Source organism: Temnothorax nylanderi, unplaced genomic scaffold (genome assembly GCF_030848795.1).
Source record: "Temnothorax nylanderi isolate EJ_2023f unplaced genomic scaffold, tnyl_v1.0 TNYL_tig0035_pilon, whole genome shotgun sequence".
NCBI lineage: Eukaryota > Metazoa > Arthropoda > Insecta > Hymenoptera > Formicidae > Temnothorax > Temnothorax nylanderi.
The window spans coordinates 99560-119008 of record NW_027249097.1 but is presented as its reverse complement, the minus strand read 5'-3'; the positions used below and the strand labels follow the sequence as shown (position 1 = coordinate 119008).

Sequence of the window (19449 nt, the reverse complement as noted above, 5' to 3'; positions counted from 1 at the left end):
GTTATCAACAATATGTTGAGTGGGAGCAGTGGCGATCTATAAGAATGGTTAAAAATGACTGAAACTCTCTGAATATAATTTGACCCTACGAATTTAACGGTGTATAAAGCAAGTTGATTTAGCTGATAAAAAATTTTGTATGAGACTACATTAACTGGAATTGTAACGGAGAGATGAAAAATTTAGACGTAACGGGCACGTTCAAAGTTTATTTTTTCAGGATCCACATATGAAAGACAATGGGAATCTGTTGTTGCTACAAGTTTCACGAAATGTCGGGTATTACTGTTATCAATTTTCGTATATCTCAAACAGCCGAAGCTACGCGCGCCCGGCTGATTAAACGAGAAAGAGCATATACATGCGACGATAAGGCTCGTAACGCGACAAAAAGGATGCGAGTCGCGAGGCATTGCAATCGCCGCCGGCCGTCTCCTGCTGCGTACGATGCGTATTTTTAGAAATATTTCGCCGGCGGGGGTGGTTCGCATGACGGATACAGCGAACTTCGATACTATGACGACGGGGAGGGGAAGGATTTTATCGAGTGATACCGGCACCATGACCCAGTCGTACGTGCTCGTCGGGATGAAGGTTTCTTAGCAACGGCCCCGTCGCGTCAAGTTTCGCCAATTCGCAGAAAGTTTTCGCGTCCCGAACAAATCAGCGCTCGACTCCGCGGAGAAAATTCCATTCCATTTCACTGATCTATACGAGATACGGAAACTAAAGGGAACTGTTCTTTACCGGTCTGATGAGCTTAAAGTAGTTGAGGATGGGGGACACGTATTTCTCTCCGCGAGCATAGAAAAAGAATTATCTGCTATAAAATTGGTAAAAATAAAGGTATATGTCACGTATTTTTAAAAAAGCATAAAGTATAAAAGAATTTTTAACACAGTTCGTTAGTTATATGTGGAAGATAATTAAATAATGCAATTACGTCACATGTAATAAAATTGCACAAAATTACACATACATCAATATAGTGTTTATTTTCTGTGCAATATAACTATAACTAATGAATTATATTTAATCTTTTACGTGTGGAAATGTTAAATTATACGTTACTGTTTACGTTATCTTATTATATAATTTAGAAAATATAAATATAGGTAATATATCTGCATAATATAAATATAGATAATGCGTCTGTATATATATAATATATTTAAAACACCTACACATCAAAACTGGGAATTAGTGGTTGCTCGTAGGGTTGATTGCGCGTTTTAATGAGAGGATATATTTAGTTGACGGAATAATTTAATCATTGAATATATGCATTCGTTATCCGTAGTAGGACTTAATAGTTTTGATCATTTCTGGGAATAACATGATACTGAGAATAACGTGATCTGAAAAATGTTAAATTATTACAGCGTATTAAATCTTGAACGTGGATGGAAAAGCAGCTTTTACACCCGTGGCCGTGTTGTGTTGACGATGTTCACATGTACCGTGTACCAAACATTTAAATGTCCAAAAATCATTTTTCTCCCAATTCATCGTGTGTCAACGTCGATAAACTTTCGCCAAAGAGAAAACATTTCCGTCATATTTTTTTTTATTTTATAATTCGAGTCCAATCGAGTTGAAGCAATATTATATAGTTAATATAGTTCAGCGATTCATTGGGCAAACAGAAATTCACCTGCCTTTAAATTATATTAATTACACAATTTTATATCATTTTATATACTTAATTGTATTGCACATTTTTAATCGCTATATCACGTTGATTACAAAACCATAAGTGAGTGAAACTTCCTGTAACACGCAAATCGCTTATAATGTATGCGATTTATTGACGGTGTATTTTGCGATTATAATTGCGATTATAATTGCTATTATAATTGCTATTATAATTGCGATAAATAGATAGCAATATGCTCATTAAAAGATTGTACATTAATTAAAGTCAGAATTAATCATCCATGATCTTTGCAAAAGTTAAAATGTAAGAGGAATCAAACTTTTCTCTTTAGACCGCGGCGTCATTGACAATTGATTTCCAAGAAACTGCCGCGGGTATTTTGCAGAGGACGCGATTAAAAAGTATGTTCTGATCTAACGGTTCATCCCTTTCTGACGCTAATTAAGCGTCTTCTGGGAAATTAAATGCGATAGTGCAGTGGAGGCGACGGTTCGCGAGTCCGCGTCTTAAATTAAAAAGAGTTACTCCGCGAGGAGATACATGCATTTAACTGAGCCGGAGTGCAGAAGGGTCGAGGTGAGTAACTGGCGCAAAAGGAAAAAAAGGAGCGGGAAAGATGGGAGGAGGGAGAGCTTGTCAACTCAAGAGATCGCAAATTGTATTACGGATAACGATTACGAGAGAGGCACTGATTATATTCATAATTGATACGTCGTTGAGACTATTGTCACGCGTACACAGTGCGCAAGAGGAGAGTAGGAAAGGCTCTCTTAAAACAGGACGATATTAATGAATTGTAAAATCAATTCGCCTTATACCGCTCGTTCGTTCATTCGCTTTTATTATCAATCTCGTTTCTTCGAGGGGGCTTATTTATTCTTGTAATTTTATCCGATTACAAAGAGAGCTCTTCCTTGGAGAAAGACAATATACGCGGATGGTCAACGACCCAGAAGAATATTCGAGAAATATCATGGAACTATTATGCTATTTGTAGATTATATTGCAGGGGTGTTATTATAGACAGACAATTCTCTGACAGATGTCTCATGAAAGAATTTCTGCAGTTGTAACAACGAAACGATGTAGTAAGCGAGAATTTAAATGTTTAAGTGTAGACTTTAAGAAGTAAATCTTATATCTCTGTATGGGGATATGAAATATATAACAGCAGTAGGCTCTCGCTCTACAAATAAACTAGAAGATCTTGCGTCAAAAAAATATTTTGACATGTAACTGATAGAATCACAATTCTTTCTAATTTAAAGTTAAATAGAAAAAACACAGGAAAAAATAATATATCAATTTTTCAAAGGATTAAAATGTGATATAAATATTTAATTTTTAATGCATAATTTTTTTTATTCGTAACTGTTAGTTCATAGATCCATTTTTCCACTTTCTTTTTGCGTTACAGGTAAAAAGTTTTTTTATTTGCTACGGGAGTGGTTTAGCGATAAAACGTCTCCTTTCCCCTTCACGTTTTACACAGTAGCGAAATAATTCATAAAAATTTCATTTATATTCATTTCTGTCTCCATCACCTTGTACTAATATTCTGCTTAGCGGATCAACCGTGTTAAATTGGATTTCGTTCATAAGAATGGGGATTTACATGTTGTCTCGTCCCAGGAAATGACAAACATTGTTCACCCTATTCATCCCTATTGCGCGCGCGCTAATTCCAGAAGTGAGCATACACCGCAATGACTCCTCGCTCCGTTAGCAGACACCCGGTATAAGTATAAAGGGAGCAAAGGCGCGCGCGAATAAAGTCGAGGGTTGCGGCGCACGTGGAAGGAGGAGAGAGAGGACGATATAGGGAAAGGGCAGAACAGAGGTGGATCTTGAAAATACTTACAGAAGGAAATTGTGTTGGAAGTAAAAGAATCACATTCTCCGACCGAGAAGAAGCTAATGACGATTATTATTACAATTCTTGATTGCGAGATGATATTTCGAGCCTTCGGGAGAACGTCTTACAGAAATTAAACACACGAAGAAATTAACTCAACCTCCGTGCGGTTTCCTCCCTGTATCCGTCCCTGACGGAAGAGGTGGCTATCGCGAGAGGAAAGGGTAGGGAATGGTATCGAAACGCGAGGCGGGTGAGAGACGGGGAGAGGGGACCAGCGAGAGAGCGAGAGGAGGGAACCGGAGAGGGGAGGAGAGCGAGCGAGCGAGCGAGAGAGAGAGACCGAGAAACCGAGCCGTGGCCGCGTATCGATCGGCCAGCAGAAAACTACCCCCTAGCAGGGGACTTGGCGGTGTGCGAGAGACCGATCACGTACGAGAGTAGTCAGTGGGGTGCTCTCTCGCGGTGCTCGTGGGCCCACGCGGATCCCTCCTGTTTCCTCCACGCACGTAGAGGCACGCATCCGCTCGCGTCCCGTTTCCATTGCCGACGCGAGTCCAACGTCGAGAGTCCAACGTCGTCGGCCCGTGTCCACCAGGGCGTGCGTTTGGGGGTGCGCATCCGGTTCGCGGCCGGAGGGGCCGAGAGCGCTCAGAGAGAGAGAGGTGAGACACGCTCCTTGTCTTGCGCTTGTATTTTGCATCGCGAGGCCCCCGTCGTCCACCGCGCTACCGCGCGTTGCATTTTGCAGCGTTATCGCGTCCCAGCGGGTCGTTCCTCCCGTTTCCCGGCGCGCGAGGACCGTCGCGGCTCTTTGCAATTCGGTATCGTGTGCAGTGCGACGCATACAGGGTTTTCCGGAGCGAACGCGTCGTCCCTATGGATGGCACGAGACGACGTTGCCGCTGGGTATAGCGAGCTCGGGTGATGAGTTAGAATTCTTGATCGCCGCCGGGGGGGTTGTACTCTGAACCTACTAACGTGGCTGTCTTCATCTACCTGCGCGTTTGATCGGTCGGTCCCTTTCTATAGTCCATTTTTACCTGACCTAGCACTACACTATAGTTACCTATATGGTGAGGCGTACGTATAGCTCTCTATATTCCCGTGCTATACCACCAGGTGCTACCTACTGTAGTATCTTTATCCTTTTCGATATCGTGTATCCACTCGCAGCCTACGTTATAGTCTTTTACACGTCTAACTATATTCCGGCTGAATATTATATAGTTTCCTGCAGTTTTTACCGCAGTTTTTTTTTACTGCAGCTTTATCTAATCTTATCATTTCTCTTCTTGCATAAACTTTCTACTTAAATTTCATCAGATATAGGATTATTGCGCCACGTATTATCTTTATGACTCTATATTTCACTATTCAGTACTGCCATCTATTCTTTTAATATTATGTTCCACTATACCGTCCGTTTATTTATTAGCAGGATAAATTTTAGCTGTTAAGGCACGCGAATTTAACTTAAGAGTGCAAATACTCGGCGCTTAACGGCGCAGCACATTGGTGGGTCCAATTGTTGTGTCGCAACGAAGTCGGGACGGACATTAACCGTTGTTGTCGGGACTGTGTCAGTAATCCTCCATCTTCTCATCCAATCGCCCACTTGCCGAACCTTGTCCCCTTGCCTCCGATTTACCTCGGGGATCTTTCGGAGCCGCGATACCGATCGGGTCGATCGAACCGTCGTGCGTTTAATAAAGCTCTCGCGATTATTACAGGGTTACAATTAGTCTTTCCAGGCTTATTAATGAAGATGTTGCATTCATTTATACGCTCATTGCTATAAGTAAGAGGATTTCGACGTTATATCGCGGTGCCATCAATGCGTGCCATTCTGGAATATATATAGACAGCGGTTCTTCTCGTTAACGGGGCGTTTATTCACTTCGGCGAATTCCGCTGCCGGCATGCACGTTAGCGGAAACCTCGATTCCTGCGATCGACACGGATCGCTCGGAAAGAGTTTTCGTCGGTCGATGATTTTTCACGACGACTCTGCGAGAGCGCAAAGTGAGCGTGAAGAGTTTGAGTCCGGCTTACCTTCGGCTTACCTTCGGCTATAGTGCTATGAGATTAATTAATCGCGTAAGGTTCCGACGACCTCTGTGCTCGTCGGAATCGCCGACCGCTCGGGTCAATTATGGACTTTGCGCCTGCTTGTAGAGCTTCTCCGGCTCGATACGCGTACTTTCTTGAAATTCGCGCTCTAAGAGTCCTATTCAGAGTTTATAAGAGACTTATGTTGCTGTATTCGTGGGAATACGTCGATATTATCGTCATTCCTGTTCGATTGTTGCAGATTTAGCGTTTAAAATTTAAATATTTCGCGATCATTTAAGATTTAAGATTCTCTTGTTACGTAAAACTTTTAACCTAGTAAGCCTCGTGGATATTGCGTCAGGAATCGATTGATACCCGGCGCTTGCTCTTATTGAAATCTGCCATGGATTTATGCATATCTCGTTGCTGGAACCTCTCTGCTATATTACATATCTATTTCGATGTGCAGAATTTACACCAAGAGAGCCATCAACGAGAAATATGTCACTTACTATTAATCGAGCAAATTCCCTTTAATTCATCATTATAGGTTTTGCGAATAAAATTTCTGTATTGTACCAAACATATATATAAATTTATCGACTCGCAGTATATTGCCTTTTATTAAGACGCGACGTACGGTAACTCGTTATTGTTAAGTCATCCCGTAAACTTGTCATTCATAAATTTTTTCAAATGTATACGCTTCCTCTATTTTTATTGCGACATTTCTGCATGCCAACCTTTATGAAAAATCGATATACGCAGTTGCATTAATAAATGCACGCATAACTTGCTGTAACACAACAATCCCAATATAGATACAGGCTGATCGATCGGATTATAGAATATGACAGAGAAGTTCTGTGACTCGCGGTCAACAGATTTGAATAAACCATGGATTAAATGGATTTACAGCGTATCGCTTGCCTTTATTAAAGGGTTGTAAATTTATGATTTGTACGCACAAAATTTGCTGACGGTTCTTTTTACTTCCCGCCGCGCCAAAGCTGCAGTAGCCGCTTTGGAAGTCGCGCGTGAGGGAACTATCGATACGTGCCGTCCGTTAATAAGAGCAAGCATTACTTACTCTCATTAGAGCCTGTTAAGAGGTCGGGTCGGCGGTACGTTGCGACGTACGGCTTCACGCGTGTGAGATCATCCTCGAGGGCCCCATCGCCGTCGCCTCCGTCTCGTCACCTGCACGCGAGGCGAGGCGAGGCGACCGGCTAGTTACATCAGCGACGAGAGAGTCATGATGCTGGAAAACATACGGCCGATCGATAACATTGAAAATCATCCCGTTCGCCTTGGCGAGCGGCCAACAGCCGTCGCGGCCGTAAATTCGAAACTTTCGTTCTATTTTTCCCGACGCTCGCAACTTTCATTCTTTTCTCTCTCTATATACGAGGCTCTCCGTCGCGTCGTATAGAGATTCACACGTGCAACCTGTCTGACAGTTCCCCGTTTCCGTCTCTGTTACAGTTACGGGGTACGATTTACGCGTGATCCGGGAAGCAACGACACGACCGCATGACCATGGCGTTCGCCGGGCTCAAGAAGCAGATCAACAAAGCGAATCAGGTGAGCATTCGTCGTGGAAGCGTCTTATTCCTTCGGCGACTTGACAATGGATCTTTCCACCATGCACGGAATCGATAATATCTTTTCCATAAGAATAACAAGTCCGCAAACGGAGGTTGAGCTTCGAAAGCAATGTACGCTAAATAACTTTCGAAATATCTTTTGAAATTATTTGAAATATATTGAGATATATATCTCTTCTGACTGAATAATAATAAATCAATACGCAGCGCTGACAGAAGGCATTATTTATCCTCCGAGTATTCGCCTCGCATGGATTATTTCTTTTATCAATTTGTCGATTTCTTTTAACGGTATCTAAATTGGTACCGCGGTTCGCGTAATTGAAATTCGATTTTTCCTTGGCGAAATTTTATTTTAAACTCTAGTTTATTTCAATTTAACTAACTATTCTCATTGGATTAAACGACAAAACGCTTTACGATTATTACGCTATTGATTTAGTGCTTAGGAGCACTAAGTAGGCATCGCGCTAACGATCCGCTGCGGCGCGCACGATTCGCCGATACGACGTATTCATTATGTGGAACACCGTTGAAAGTTTAATCGTCCACATTAACGACGACTCTCGGGCTACATTACTCCAATTACCGGCGATGCATTGCTACTTAGGCGTCGCGAACTTTCGACTGCCAACGCCGTCCGTCCCCCGTGAAACGCGCGGTGTCTTAATGCGATTACGCGTCGTCGGGAAATTCGTGATATTCGCGTAACGCAGCCAGATTTACCCGGCGTCACCGCGACGCTCCCCGCAATAGCTAAGTAATGTAATCGAGAAAACAAGCAAACGAGCTCTCCGAAACTCCGAGATCTGCGAAACGCAGATTAATTGTTATCACGTGAAATATTATTACATGAATTGTCCTTGCGTCGGTGAAATCGATATCCCCCGGCATTCCTCTAGAATTTTCGATGTACATATGGGAATTTTATTACTGGAGAATCTCTCTCGCGGAGGATCTCAGAATCCGAGGATAAAAATCTATGAGTCTGGAATGCGTGAAACACGAGAGGGGGAATCTCAGAATTACGGGCAATATTCTAGTGTAGTATACGTATTTTACATCAACAGGAAAATATTCTTCCCATTAGCAGATAATGCGATTGTTTTTTCGCGTTCAAGTGCGGAAAATAATGCATGTTTTACACAATTCATTTATTGGAATGTTACTGAGAATGCTAAGTTTGACAACTGGTTGTTGCGAGTTATCATTTGGTCCAGCATGCTGTGTGCGGAGAATTTTCGTATCAACTGCAGCCGCGGCATTATCACGCTGTCACGTTTAATCTTGAAATGACGAGTAGAGAAGAACTGGTTGCTGCTGCTTGCTCTCAATACTAAAGTCGCAGCGAGACCGTGACGAATTTACGGCTAATTGTTAATTGAAAGAGACATGCTTAACAAATCAATAATGATCCTTTAATGAAACGAGGTCGTATACAGATTTTCAAAATTAAAAGTACAAAGAATTTCACATCAAAATAGAAACAACATCCGCTGAGACATAACAAACTCAGAGATATAACAAAATGATAAATTATTATATATTTGTTAAATTGGAAGCGCAAAACATCAGACACTATCTAATTTGTTTTTACTTGAATAAATATGTATAAAAACGGCATAACACTAATACTAATAATAAGCGTAAATTTGTCAAACGAATGAGAATTAATATACCATTTATTTTGATAATCTTGCTTTTGATTCGAAGTAGCTTGTTAGAATCTATTATTTCGAATAATATCTCGTAATTATACAAGATTAAGCGTAATTGTATCACAATGTGCTTGCGTGGGCGTGGTTGACCCGCATGGTCTTTGCGAGGTATATTAAGCTATCTAAGGCAAATTATCAGAAAAATTTTTATATAGAATTAATTTGCTAATTATTTGCTATTATTTGCTTTCAAGAGTAATTTTTTTGCTCCAGCTATTAAAAATTTGCAAAGGGCTGGATAGTTTAAGATTAAGCTGCCACGCCATTTTAAAAAACAGCATATACATAAGTCAAAGCAATAAATTATTCCTATAACTAATAGGAATATAGAAAAAATAAAAAAACGAGATATTTTATACACCAGACATCACAGACATGCGCTACGCGCGCGCATGCGCTATTTATCTATTACATTACTATTACATTACAATATTAACCTTTTGATACACAAAACTGTCAAAATATGCGACATGACAGATGCTCGTGAAGTAAGCGTAGTGAGAGAATCAATCGGCATCGCGAAGTATTGACAACAATACTTCGATAGATTCAAGTATCGATGACATGCCTTTTTTAGAAAGGGAAACAGACTTACATAATGAGTAAAATATAAATTTTTTCAAATTATTTTGCGAGCAAAAAATTCGAGACTTGGATATCTTGAGAGCAAATAATTCAGGGAACATTCTGATGCTATAATAATGCGAGAAATTATTTTTTTTAATGTGCTTTACTCTTAAGCGCCGCATTTTGATCTTGATGTCTTCTTAAAAGCTGGAGCAAAAAAATTACTTTTGCAACCAAAAAATAGCAAAAAAGTAGCAAATAATTTTGGTATTATTAACTTTTTGCTTTGACTTATGTATATGTTTTTTTTACAATGGCTGGATAGCTTAATCTTAACTTCGTAATTTTTTAATAGCTGGAGAAAAAAATTACTTTTAAAATCAAAAATAGAAAATAGCAAATTAATTCCATACAAAATTTTTTGTGTTCTAATAATTTGGCTTAGACAGCTTAATATACCTGTCTTTGCGTTAGTACCTTTCAGTTAATTTTGCAATTATTTGCCCTTGACGGCGAAAATCTCTACGATGGAAATATCTCGTTGGACATGCGTCATGCGTAACTTACGCTCTAAATACCGTGGAAAACTTGATTATGAAATTCTTAACATTAAAGACGCGAGGCTCTCTGCGCTTCGCGTTAAACGAGGCGCGATGCACGCGCTTATGTGTCGTGCGAAATTCTGCCTATATGGCATTTCTACCGTGTGCATTGTCGAGACGTAATAATGAAAATTGCTGCAATTATTCCCATGCGCCGCTCGCAGTTGCAGGTACACGGTAAAGTACTATTTGCGATTATGCAAATGCGTCAGTTTGTTTTCCGAGGGGAAATATCGATAAAAGTTACCAATACAGTTACTGCGCTTTCCGCAATTAATATTATGATTTACGAAACTCCACAGAGAATCCGCACAGAAGAATTAAATTAGTTATTATTTCATTATCTATTTTATACCTTTTTATATTTGATTTTATTATCTTTATATTTAATTTACTTCTGTATTTCTTTCTTAATAATACAGAAAGTATAGAAGTAAATTAAATATAAGGACGATAAAATTAAATACAAGACACAGGGAATAAATAATAAAATAATAACTAATTTAATTCTTTGTAGCTGTTCCATTACGTTTACTTTTCATTATGTACAGACTTGGTACGGTGGATTTTGCCATGTATCTTGATTTATGCCGCGAGAATTGAGCGTAAGGAAGACTCTCCTAAGTTTTAATACAGTTTCCAAGGGGATGTCGCGTCTCGCGTTGGCGGGATGTTATCCCGGCCTTAATTACCGCATTGCGGGCCGTCGCAAATGTCAAATGAAAATCCATGTCGTCGAAGACGGCGGCGAGGCGCAAGCGGCGAGCGAAAAGTATGCGAAACAATGCGAATTATTGCCTGTCTGAGGCACGATTGTGTAACGAGCAGCTTTAAACTGTCGACCAGGTAACTTCTCGGGAACAGCACGATCCGCGGCTACCGAAATTCTCGGTGATGCACGATGATGGCAGCCGCAGCTTCTGACCTTTGCACCCTTAATTGTGCACACCACCTTCGAATATATTTATAATAAACGAGAAGCACCGATCGATGCGTCGCGGCGTCGGCGAGATATCTGCATCCAAACTACTTTTAACGCGCCAACGCGTTATGACAAATGCCATGTTATTTTAAGATGTATCCAGTAAAAAATTTTGTTCAATTAAATAAAAGCAATAAAAATAAAAATTAATAAATATTAATTAAATGAGCTTTTATTATTTCGTTCTAGAACAGGTGGATTCCTCGATTTTATCTCATTCTATTTATTACGTTATATTTATGGTTTAACGCTTATATTTAATATAGAAATTTTTTAGAAGCTCGGCTTGGTTTCTCCATGTAGTAATTAAAATATTCATTAACATATTCATTGTACTTTGATATAACATAATAAATTTTATAATAAATGAATAATTCAACTTTAATAAATGTATTTATTAAAGCAAAATCATAAGAGTTTAAAAAGAAGGAGAGAGAGAGGAAGATAAATTCATGCTTATATTAGCGATTATATTTAATTATTTATAATTTGATATGAATACTGGCATTTTATTCGCAAGCACTGGCTAGCTACTACGATTTATTGAAGACGCTTCCGACTATCGTTGTATACATACATCTATTTTCGCATATAAAGCGATAGTTCGACAGCGTTACTGCGCATCGTAAATAACGCGTGCTCACCATATTGTGCCTCGACGAAAATTGCATGTTTATCTCGTAGCGCGAAAAACCCTGGAATCGGACGCACGCACGCACGCGTATATATACACGCCCGCATGGCACGTGCCTACCTCACTTTATGTGCCCTAATTGCATTCGCCACGATATATGTGCGCGGCTGGTGCGGCGAATGTGGGGGCTTTAAGTGCATCGTCGCACCGTTGTGTGATGTGTCGCGTTGTTATGCCGCCGCCTGATCGAACCCCGCAATATCGCCGGATGTCCTGTTCGTCGTTATCGATGTTAGGACGATGGCGAACGGATATTTTTACGGCGCGATGTCGTGAACTCGCCGATGATGTTACGAGCCGATCGACCGTGCGAGCTTTCGAGAATGTGTGCTTCGCTTTTCCGCATGTTCTCGTGTTTGCCTGAAATTTGATTCGATCCCGTGTGCGCGCACATACGAGAGATTTAAAGGTACACACATCGTCCTCGGTAACAATAACGCTTACACGTGCGTTCGACGTCAATCAAATGGTTATATATAATTTAATAAAACAATGAATCACTATTTATATAAATTATTTGGAAAAATATTTCCATAAATAATCTTTTTAAATTGTTGTTCTCACATGAATAATATTATTTGTAGTCGAAACCACAAATGCTATCGTAACATTAATGGTAAATATACGTTTGCAGCGAGATACAAACATTGAATATTGTAAAATAACAGGTACAATATGACAGGAAAAATTTATGAATTAATTGATGTGAACGAGTCGATTGCTTTCAATACGTTTTAATCAATATTATATCAAAAATAATATGAAATTAATACGGAGAGGATAATTTCATTGCATAGGTTTTTAAATTATATTTGGCACTTGACATTTAGTGAAATTAAATGTAATTAATAATATTCCGATTAACAATATTTAAATACTGAAATGTCCTGTCGTCTCTTTTTAAAGGACAGATTCTCTGACTCGTTTCTCTTTTTATCTCGGGGATACGGTTCGTGGATGTGTAATTCTAATCTCGACTCGGTATCGCCCAAGAGCGAACACGTCTGTGAAATTCGATGCTCGTACCGGTCAATCTGGTTGCGAGTGCAAAGGTCTCGTTCAGGCACGAATGTGCCAGTTGATTGGCGCGATTAATCCTTATTTAGATTGACACCCTTATCGAATCCGTGACACGGGTACCTTACTTTAAAGGCGCTTTAAAGCCGAAAGAGCGACGCGAGTCAGCGCCGAATGTGTGTTAAGAGTTTTGCGATACAAACCGCGACTGCACCGGCGCAGGCGGCGCAATTTAGATCTTATTCAAGCCGATCGAGTTTTAAGTTTCCGCTCGTTGCAAGAGTTATGAATCGGTTATAAATATATCGCTCCTTCGGGGTTTCAATCTCGCCGATGACGCTTTTCCAATTATATTTTTACGTCATCCACGTTATCGAAGTCGTTAGAGAAACGGTTACAAATAGAACCGGTCTTAACACAAATCTAGAATGTATATAATTTGTAATTCATGAAATCTTAATAGAGATCCTGTAGTTTTATTTCTCTTCTTTCCTGGAATAAAGAAAAGAATTACGTGATTGCTCATGAGGCCCATTTTCTATTTATCATTTACGTTATTTTACAATATTATTAATACAATTACGGGCTATTATAAATTTAATTGCAATAGAAACACGGATATTTGTACATAATTTAATCTAAGTGTAATAAAGCAATTTTTTGCAACAAATAACAGACATTTTGCCACGTTACGATATCTGCTTTACAGTACAAATTCAGTGTAACAGTTTTTCTGGGGGGGAAAAAAAACCCTAAACTTTTTTCCTTACCACAGAAAATTTTCAAATTTTATGATTCCCGTATCGGGATGATCCCGTTTATGGAGACGTCCATCATAATATTTCATAGGCGCGATTCTAAATCGCCGGAAACTGGATGCTCGTCGGTATAAAGCGCGCGACATTGCGAGAGACGCGATGTGGGTCAAATTTACTCCAGGATGGCGTTTACGGGGATACGAGTGACGGCATCCCTGTGCACATCTCTGGAAGTGGGTCGTCGTTAAATGGGTCAGGGTCTTTCTCATTCTCTCTCTCTCTTTCTGTCTCTTTTTCTGTCCCTTCTTCTCCTGCGAGTAATCCCACTTGCAAAGCTCGCCGCTCAGCACGATTAAACGTACGATACCATTTCCGTGTCCTTTACTCTCTTTCTTTTTGCATACAATTGATTTCACAGGAAAAAAACAAATCGCACGGCATTATACGTCGACATACACAAGGAAGTTGATTTTTTTTTTAAATTGAATGTGAGATCGCGAATTGATCGGATATTCTTGCGATTATCGAGAATTCTAGTTGCTCCTTACCGGGGTAAATATTTGAATTTGCGTGAACAAAATTGAGTTATGCGCGCAAAATGCACTTAGAAGAGGACTTTAAAAGAGCTTAGAGAAGAATACCGATAGCTAACTTTGATGTAACTTTTTTTCCATTGTTTGTATACTACAGAAATTTTTAAGTAGAAAAGAGAAAGCAAAGAGAAAGAGAGAGAGAGAGAGAAAAAAAGCAGAGAAGGGGGAAGGAAGAAAGGCAAAGAGATCGTTAACCCCGTTAGTTAATCTTGATCCTGTTGGTGCAATTTGACTTTTAATTTTGCAGTGTTGCCATTATCAAATTATTATACTTTAGCAAACTTTTTTATACATCATGTATGATACATTATATAGTGTTAATATCACAATTTTTTAGATAACACAGAACTCAAGTTTCGTAAGAAAAATTTGATCTTGCGCAGATAATTAGCAAATTTCAATAATGATTGTATGAAATTTGATTTATCGGTAAAATATCGAAAAAATTTTGCATGATATTCATGTTTTAAATCCGTTAAATCCGGTAATGTACGTAACTTTGACACGCGTGAGTAGTTAATTCAATAAAATATAATTGATGGAGCTCATCGAAGTTTTGGAGTAATCTCGAAGCGAACACTCTTGAAATTTCGTTTAGCAGAAATTGTACAGTCGTTCGTGTTGCGTATGCGCTCGCATGCCAATTTATCTGACCTATTTTCCAGAGCCTTGGCAGGATGCGTGTCCTTTTTTCACCATTGCCATTGGCAAAGACAGGGGGCGATATATTTCGTAGGTCTTGGCAGATCGACGGACATTATTGTTGCGGGTATTATTGATCGAGGAAAGAACCGTTCCCCTCCCTTGTCGATGATATTTTTTCTGCCATTAACATCTCCCCTCTGTGTACGCTTTCCGTGATACTTCTCAAAAAGTCTTAGCTCCTGACTTCTCTCTCCGGAGATATCCCCTTGTCGGAAGTCGGAAGTATCCCGAGGAAATCTCCTGCCGCTTTTCAGGACGATCCCGATTTACGACTAGCTGACCTCGTCCAACCGACGTGGTCCGTGGAAATATTATATTCTCGCATTCGTATAGCGCGGTTTACGTAATCTAAGAAGACATTTTCGGAAACGATCTCGTTCGTGGGGTAGTAATCATACAAGCGTGAAATGATCGACCGAGATATTAAGATTGACGGAAGTTTTTAAAAGTAAAATACGTACATATCAGTCTTTTGCCTCTTTTAAACCTGATGGTTTTTAAAAATTCGCCGTTTTTTAATGATTTTTAAAATTTTTTATTCTTGAATATTCAAATTTTCGGAGTCTTAAATTATCGTCAATCTCTGTATGTTTACGCTTACGTTTATTTTCGATTTATATCTTTTTTTCAAGAGTTCTAATATATCCAGATCTCTAAAGTTTCTAAAGTCTCTAAAGTTTTATTGAGAACAAAAATTCTACGCTTATAATTAAAGCAATTCAGGCAATAAACGAGTAAATTTTAAACCTATTATTATTACTTAACATAAATTATTCAACATAAATTATTCAACGAAACGCTCGTTGAAATAGAAGATAAAATGTCGATGACTTTCATGATGTACCTATCTCACTTAAGTGCTTGAGAGTAAATAAGTCTCGAGAAATTTTGTCAAATCAAATCGACCCAAGTTTTGACAAGCACATCTTTCACGCGATCTTATCAGGTCGGATTAAGAGATTTGTAAAATGGGTAAAGTGCGTTATTCATTCAGCAGCTATAGATTTTAAGCTAAGGTTAAACGGATCTCTCTTGCAGTACATGACGGAGAAGATGGGCGGAGCGGAGGGAACGAAGCTCGACGTCGATTTCGTGGATATGGAGAGGGTGAGTAGTGTATTTTCGTATCCATCTCTCTCTTTCTCCCTCTCCTGTCTCTCTCAAGATGTATGTGCGTGTGAGATGAGGCGTCACATTTTCGCACGGTTCCTTTGTGAGGACGTCAGGAACGAGATGACTAGCATGTTCTATTTACTGGCATTATGACTGAATTTCAAAGATTTTGCCTGGCTTTTTTTGGCTCCGCTGAGGATCTTATCTATCTTTCAAAACGTTTTCTTGACGTTTTCCTGTTATATGAAGCCAGAAGCCAGAAGTTGCGAGATTGACTGTGTTGTAAAACGAAGTTCTGGAAAAACTTCTTACCGCCGGCTTCTTTCTAGAATACTTCGCTTTTTAACTTCGCCATAACATAGATAACGCGATATAATTTATGTCGAGAACCGTTTGTAAATTCCATCTTTGTAATCGCTTTTAATTTTCTGATTACGATTTTCTGTGTGCATTCTCATATTATTAAAACTGTTTTTAGAATTCGATAACAGTTTTAATTTTGAGATAAGACTGTATAACCCAAATCTTATACAAGAGTTATTTAATAAAATAAAACCTTTTGAATGTAAAGATTTGCCGAAAATGAATTGGATCTTCTCGATTCTTAAATGTGAAGAATGCTCTAAATAAGTAAATAAATTTAATGTAATTAGAGAATAAAGAATTGTATAATAAATAAAAGGATAATTAAAAAAAAAGAGGATAATATTTTTGGAATTTATGCCCCGAATTTATGCATTATTAGATTTTGCGGAAGTATTATTCCGAGAAGAGCAATAGTCTCACAAATGAGTTGTCTTATTACTATACTCTTGAATCGATAATCCATTTCGTGCGTATCGCGAATATAATTTCAAAGTTTCATAAAGAATTCCTTGACGTTCTCGACGAAGTGAATTGACAAGAGACGAGAGGCTTCACATAAACACGTCATGTATAGAAAACAGACGTCACGGTCGAGCTCGTGGAGGAGCTGCAGATGAAGACGAAGGAGTTCCTTCAACCAAACCCAACGGCGAGGGCGAAGATGGCTGCAGTCAAGGGTATCAGCAAACTCAGCGGTCAGGCGAAGGCGTCCACTTATCCTCAGCCGGAAGGTGTACTTGGCGATTGCATGCTCACTTATGGCAAGAAAATGGGCGAGGACAGCGTTTTCGGTACATGCAGTTTTAACTCGACGATTGCGCGATTTTTCACGGTTTCTCGAGGAGAAATTCAATCCGCACTTTCTTGTCTAAAATGTTCTCGTTCGCGAGGAATCACCTCTTAACATTATTTTCAATAAGACGACTTATTGTTATTATTTTTGCAAAACTGAGATTTTTATTCGTTTATATCGTTTAAAGATTTTATTTTCTTCTTTCCTTTTCTACAAAAATATATCATTCTTTTTTTGTACGCGACAATTTTTTGGCAGGAGATAAGAATCATCTGATAATAATTTCAGATAATGAAAAAAAAATGTCTTTACACGAGTTAGATGTTTTCACAGCGGGGTTTAGTGACATTTTAATCTTAAAGAAAGGAAGACATATCGAGGATCGATAGGTCGTATTGTCTAAGCGTCTCACCTCATCTTCCGCTCCACTTTTATCAATCCTTACAGCCCAGGCTCTCATTGAAATGGGCGAAGCCATGAAGCAGATGGCGGACGTCAAGTATTCGTTGGACGATAACATCAAGCAGAACTTCCTCGAGCCGCTGCACCATCTGCAGACCAAGGATCTCAAAGAAGTGATGGTACGGTTATTGGAAAAGTTGATGTGTATATAGTCGCGCTCGGCTAGGCGCCGCTTCTCTTCACGCTCCTCGCACGCGTACGATCACCTTCGATTTTGTTGTTGATTTCAGCACCATCGGAAGAAACTGCAGGGCCGTAGGCTGGACTTCGATTGCAAGCGAAGACGCCAGGCGAAAGGTACGTTGAGGTTTCCCCCTTGCGTGTTACCCTCGCTTCTCGTCCTCTCTCGCGTTTCCGCGCTCCTATTGATTTATTCAGGCGCGCGCGAGCAGGCCGCCGCGGCCGCGCGTGTCCTTGCACGAGCACGTCGTCGTCGCTCGCGACGCCCGCGGACTACGTGTGATGAGTTGAAGTAAAAACCGTGACGGAATTGTAACACGGAGTAATGACGCCGGGCGGACGCGCCCTTCGACGCGTGGGAGAGGAGCTGTGGCCGCGCGCGCTCGTGATTTTCGAGATGACGGTGTCATAAAAGAAAACGCGAAAGACGGTATTGCCGGGACTGCTATAACGGCGAAAGCTCACAAACTGCGAAATCGTCGTTGTCGAAGAGATAAAAGTGTCGTGACCGAAGCGGAGATTATTTTCCTCCGACGGAGAGAAACTCGCAGTTAAGTACGAGCAATTGTCGAAAGAGAGACGTGATGAATAAAGAGAATGATCGCGTTACTCTTTGTGAAAAAAAAAAGAACCGCAGAGATGTCGTTTTTGAACAACGACGCTTTTTTTTATTCATTTATTTTATTATACATTTTTGTAAATGTACTTAAAAAAAGAAGACATGCATAAAAATAAAAGTTTCGAACTCTTTTTTTTCATCTTCGTGGGTTATATCTTTTGCTATGACATAATTTTAATTGCTCGATACTTTTTTCCTTTTGTTATACAATTTCAGCATTATTTAATATTATGCTGACGAACGATGCGTTTTGACGATTATATCGATCGTTATGCTTGCACTTTCGAGACTTTCAGGCAATTTCCATTTCGATTCTTCACTTATACTTTTCCAGCGTAACGTCGGTGGGTTTTTAAGCTCTTCATGAAGACAGCTTCGTCTCCCATTGTCGGCATGCGTGTGGGAAAATAGAATTATGTTTCGTACATGATTCGCCTCTGTAGATTAGGATTGTCACGATAAAATCGTTGCATGAGTAGATGCCGGTGGTGCAACTCTTTTTTTTTTTGCGATAGAAAGGCGATCCCTTGCTCGCATGCTGCGTTGCATGAGCACGATCAAATAGAATTACAAATCAGCGTTATAATATGGACTTGAAAGTAGAACGCGAAAAGAATACTTTTCTTTTATGTCCGTTTTATACAGAGAAAATTATTTTTGATATGATTAGCTCGCTTACTGCAGCGCTAAAAATACAGAAAAAAATGTATGCAGTGGCTTAACAGATTATTTATCCGTGTATTTGCAGTTTATATAAATATTAAACGTAATATCTTTAAATCATGTAACTCAATAAATTTTTTTTACAAATGATACGATATATTACTTTATATTACATATATAATATTTTATAAGAATAACATATTGGGTGTAATAATTGTTAGATCCAAGTCCGTTAAAATTAAACGAATTTCGGCATAACAGCTAAAGTATACTTGGTATTTTTAATTTGTTCAGCATAATAGATACCTAATTGGATTTAATTAACACTTTTATAAGTAAATACTGCTGATGTGTGTATGGCGCAAAATAAATTAGTATTGACACTCTCGATCGTTGGGCGGGATGATAATTTTATCAGAGTGCTCAATGACACTTAATTAAAC

The 19449-nt window shown here is 39.3% G+C and overlaps 1 protein-coding gene across 9 annotated transcripts in view; it reads left to right on the top strand.

Moving 5' to 3' along the window:
• Nucleotides 1–19449, top strand: part of Endoa (SH3 domain containing GRB2 like, endophilin-A) — a 35266-nt gene that overhangs the window by 5829 nt on the left and 9988 nt on the right. For 8 of the 9 annotated variants that reach the window (XM_071703246.1, XM_071703247.1, XM_071703243.1 and 5 more), the window contains exons 2-6: nucleotides 7053–7151; nucleotides 15849–15917; nucleotides 16864–17080; nucleotides 17530–17663; nucleotides 17775–17841. In XM_071703246.1, coding sequence (XP_071559347.1) covers nucleotides 7101–7151; nucleotides 15849–15917; nucleotides 16864–17080; nucleotides 17530–17663; nucleotides 17775–17841 — 538 coding nt within the window. In that variant the 5' untranslated portion in view covers nucleotides 7053–7100. Of the gene's footprint in view, nucleotides 1–3945; nucleotides 4178–7052; nucleotides 7152–15848; nucleotides 15918–16863; nucleotides 17081–17529; nucleotides 17664–17774; nucleotides 17842–19449 lie in introns of those variants that run through there. The other variant, XM_071703244.1, reaches the window with a different exon arrangement.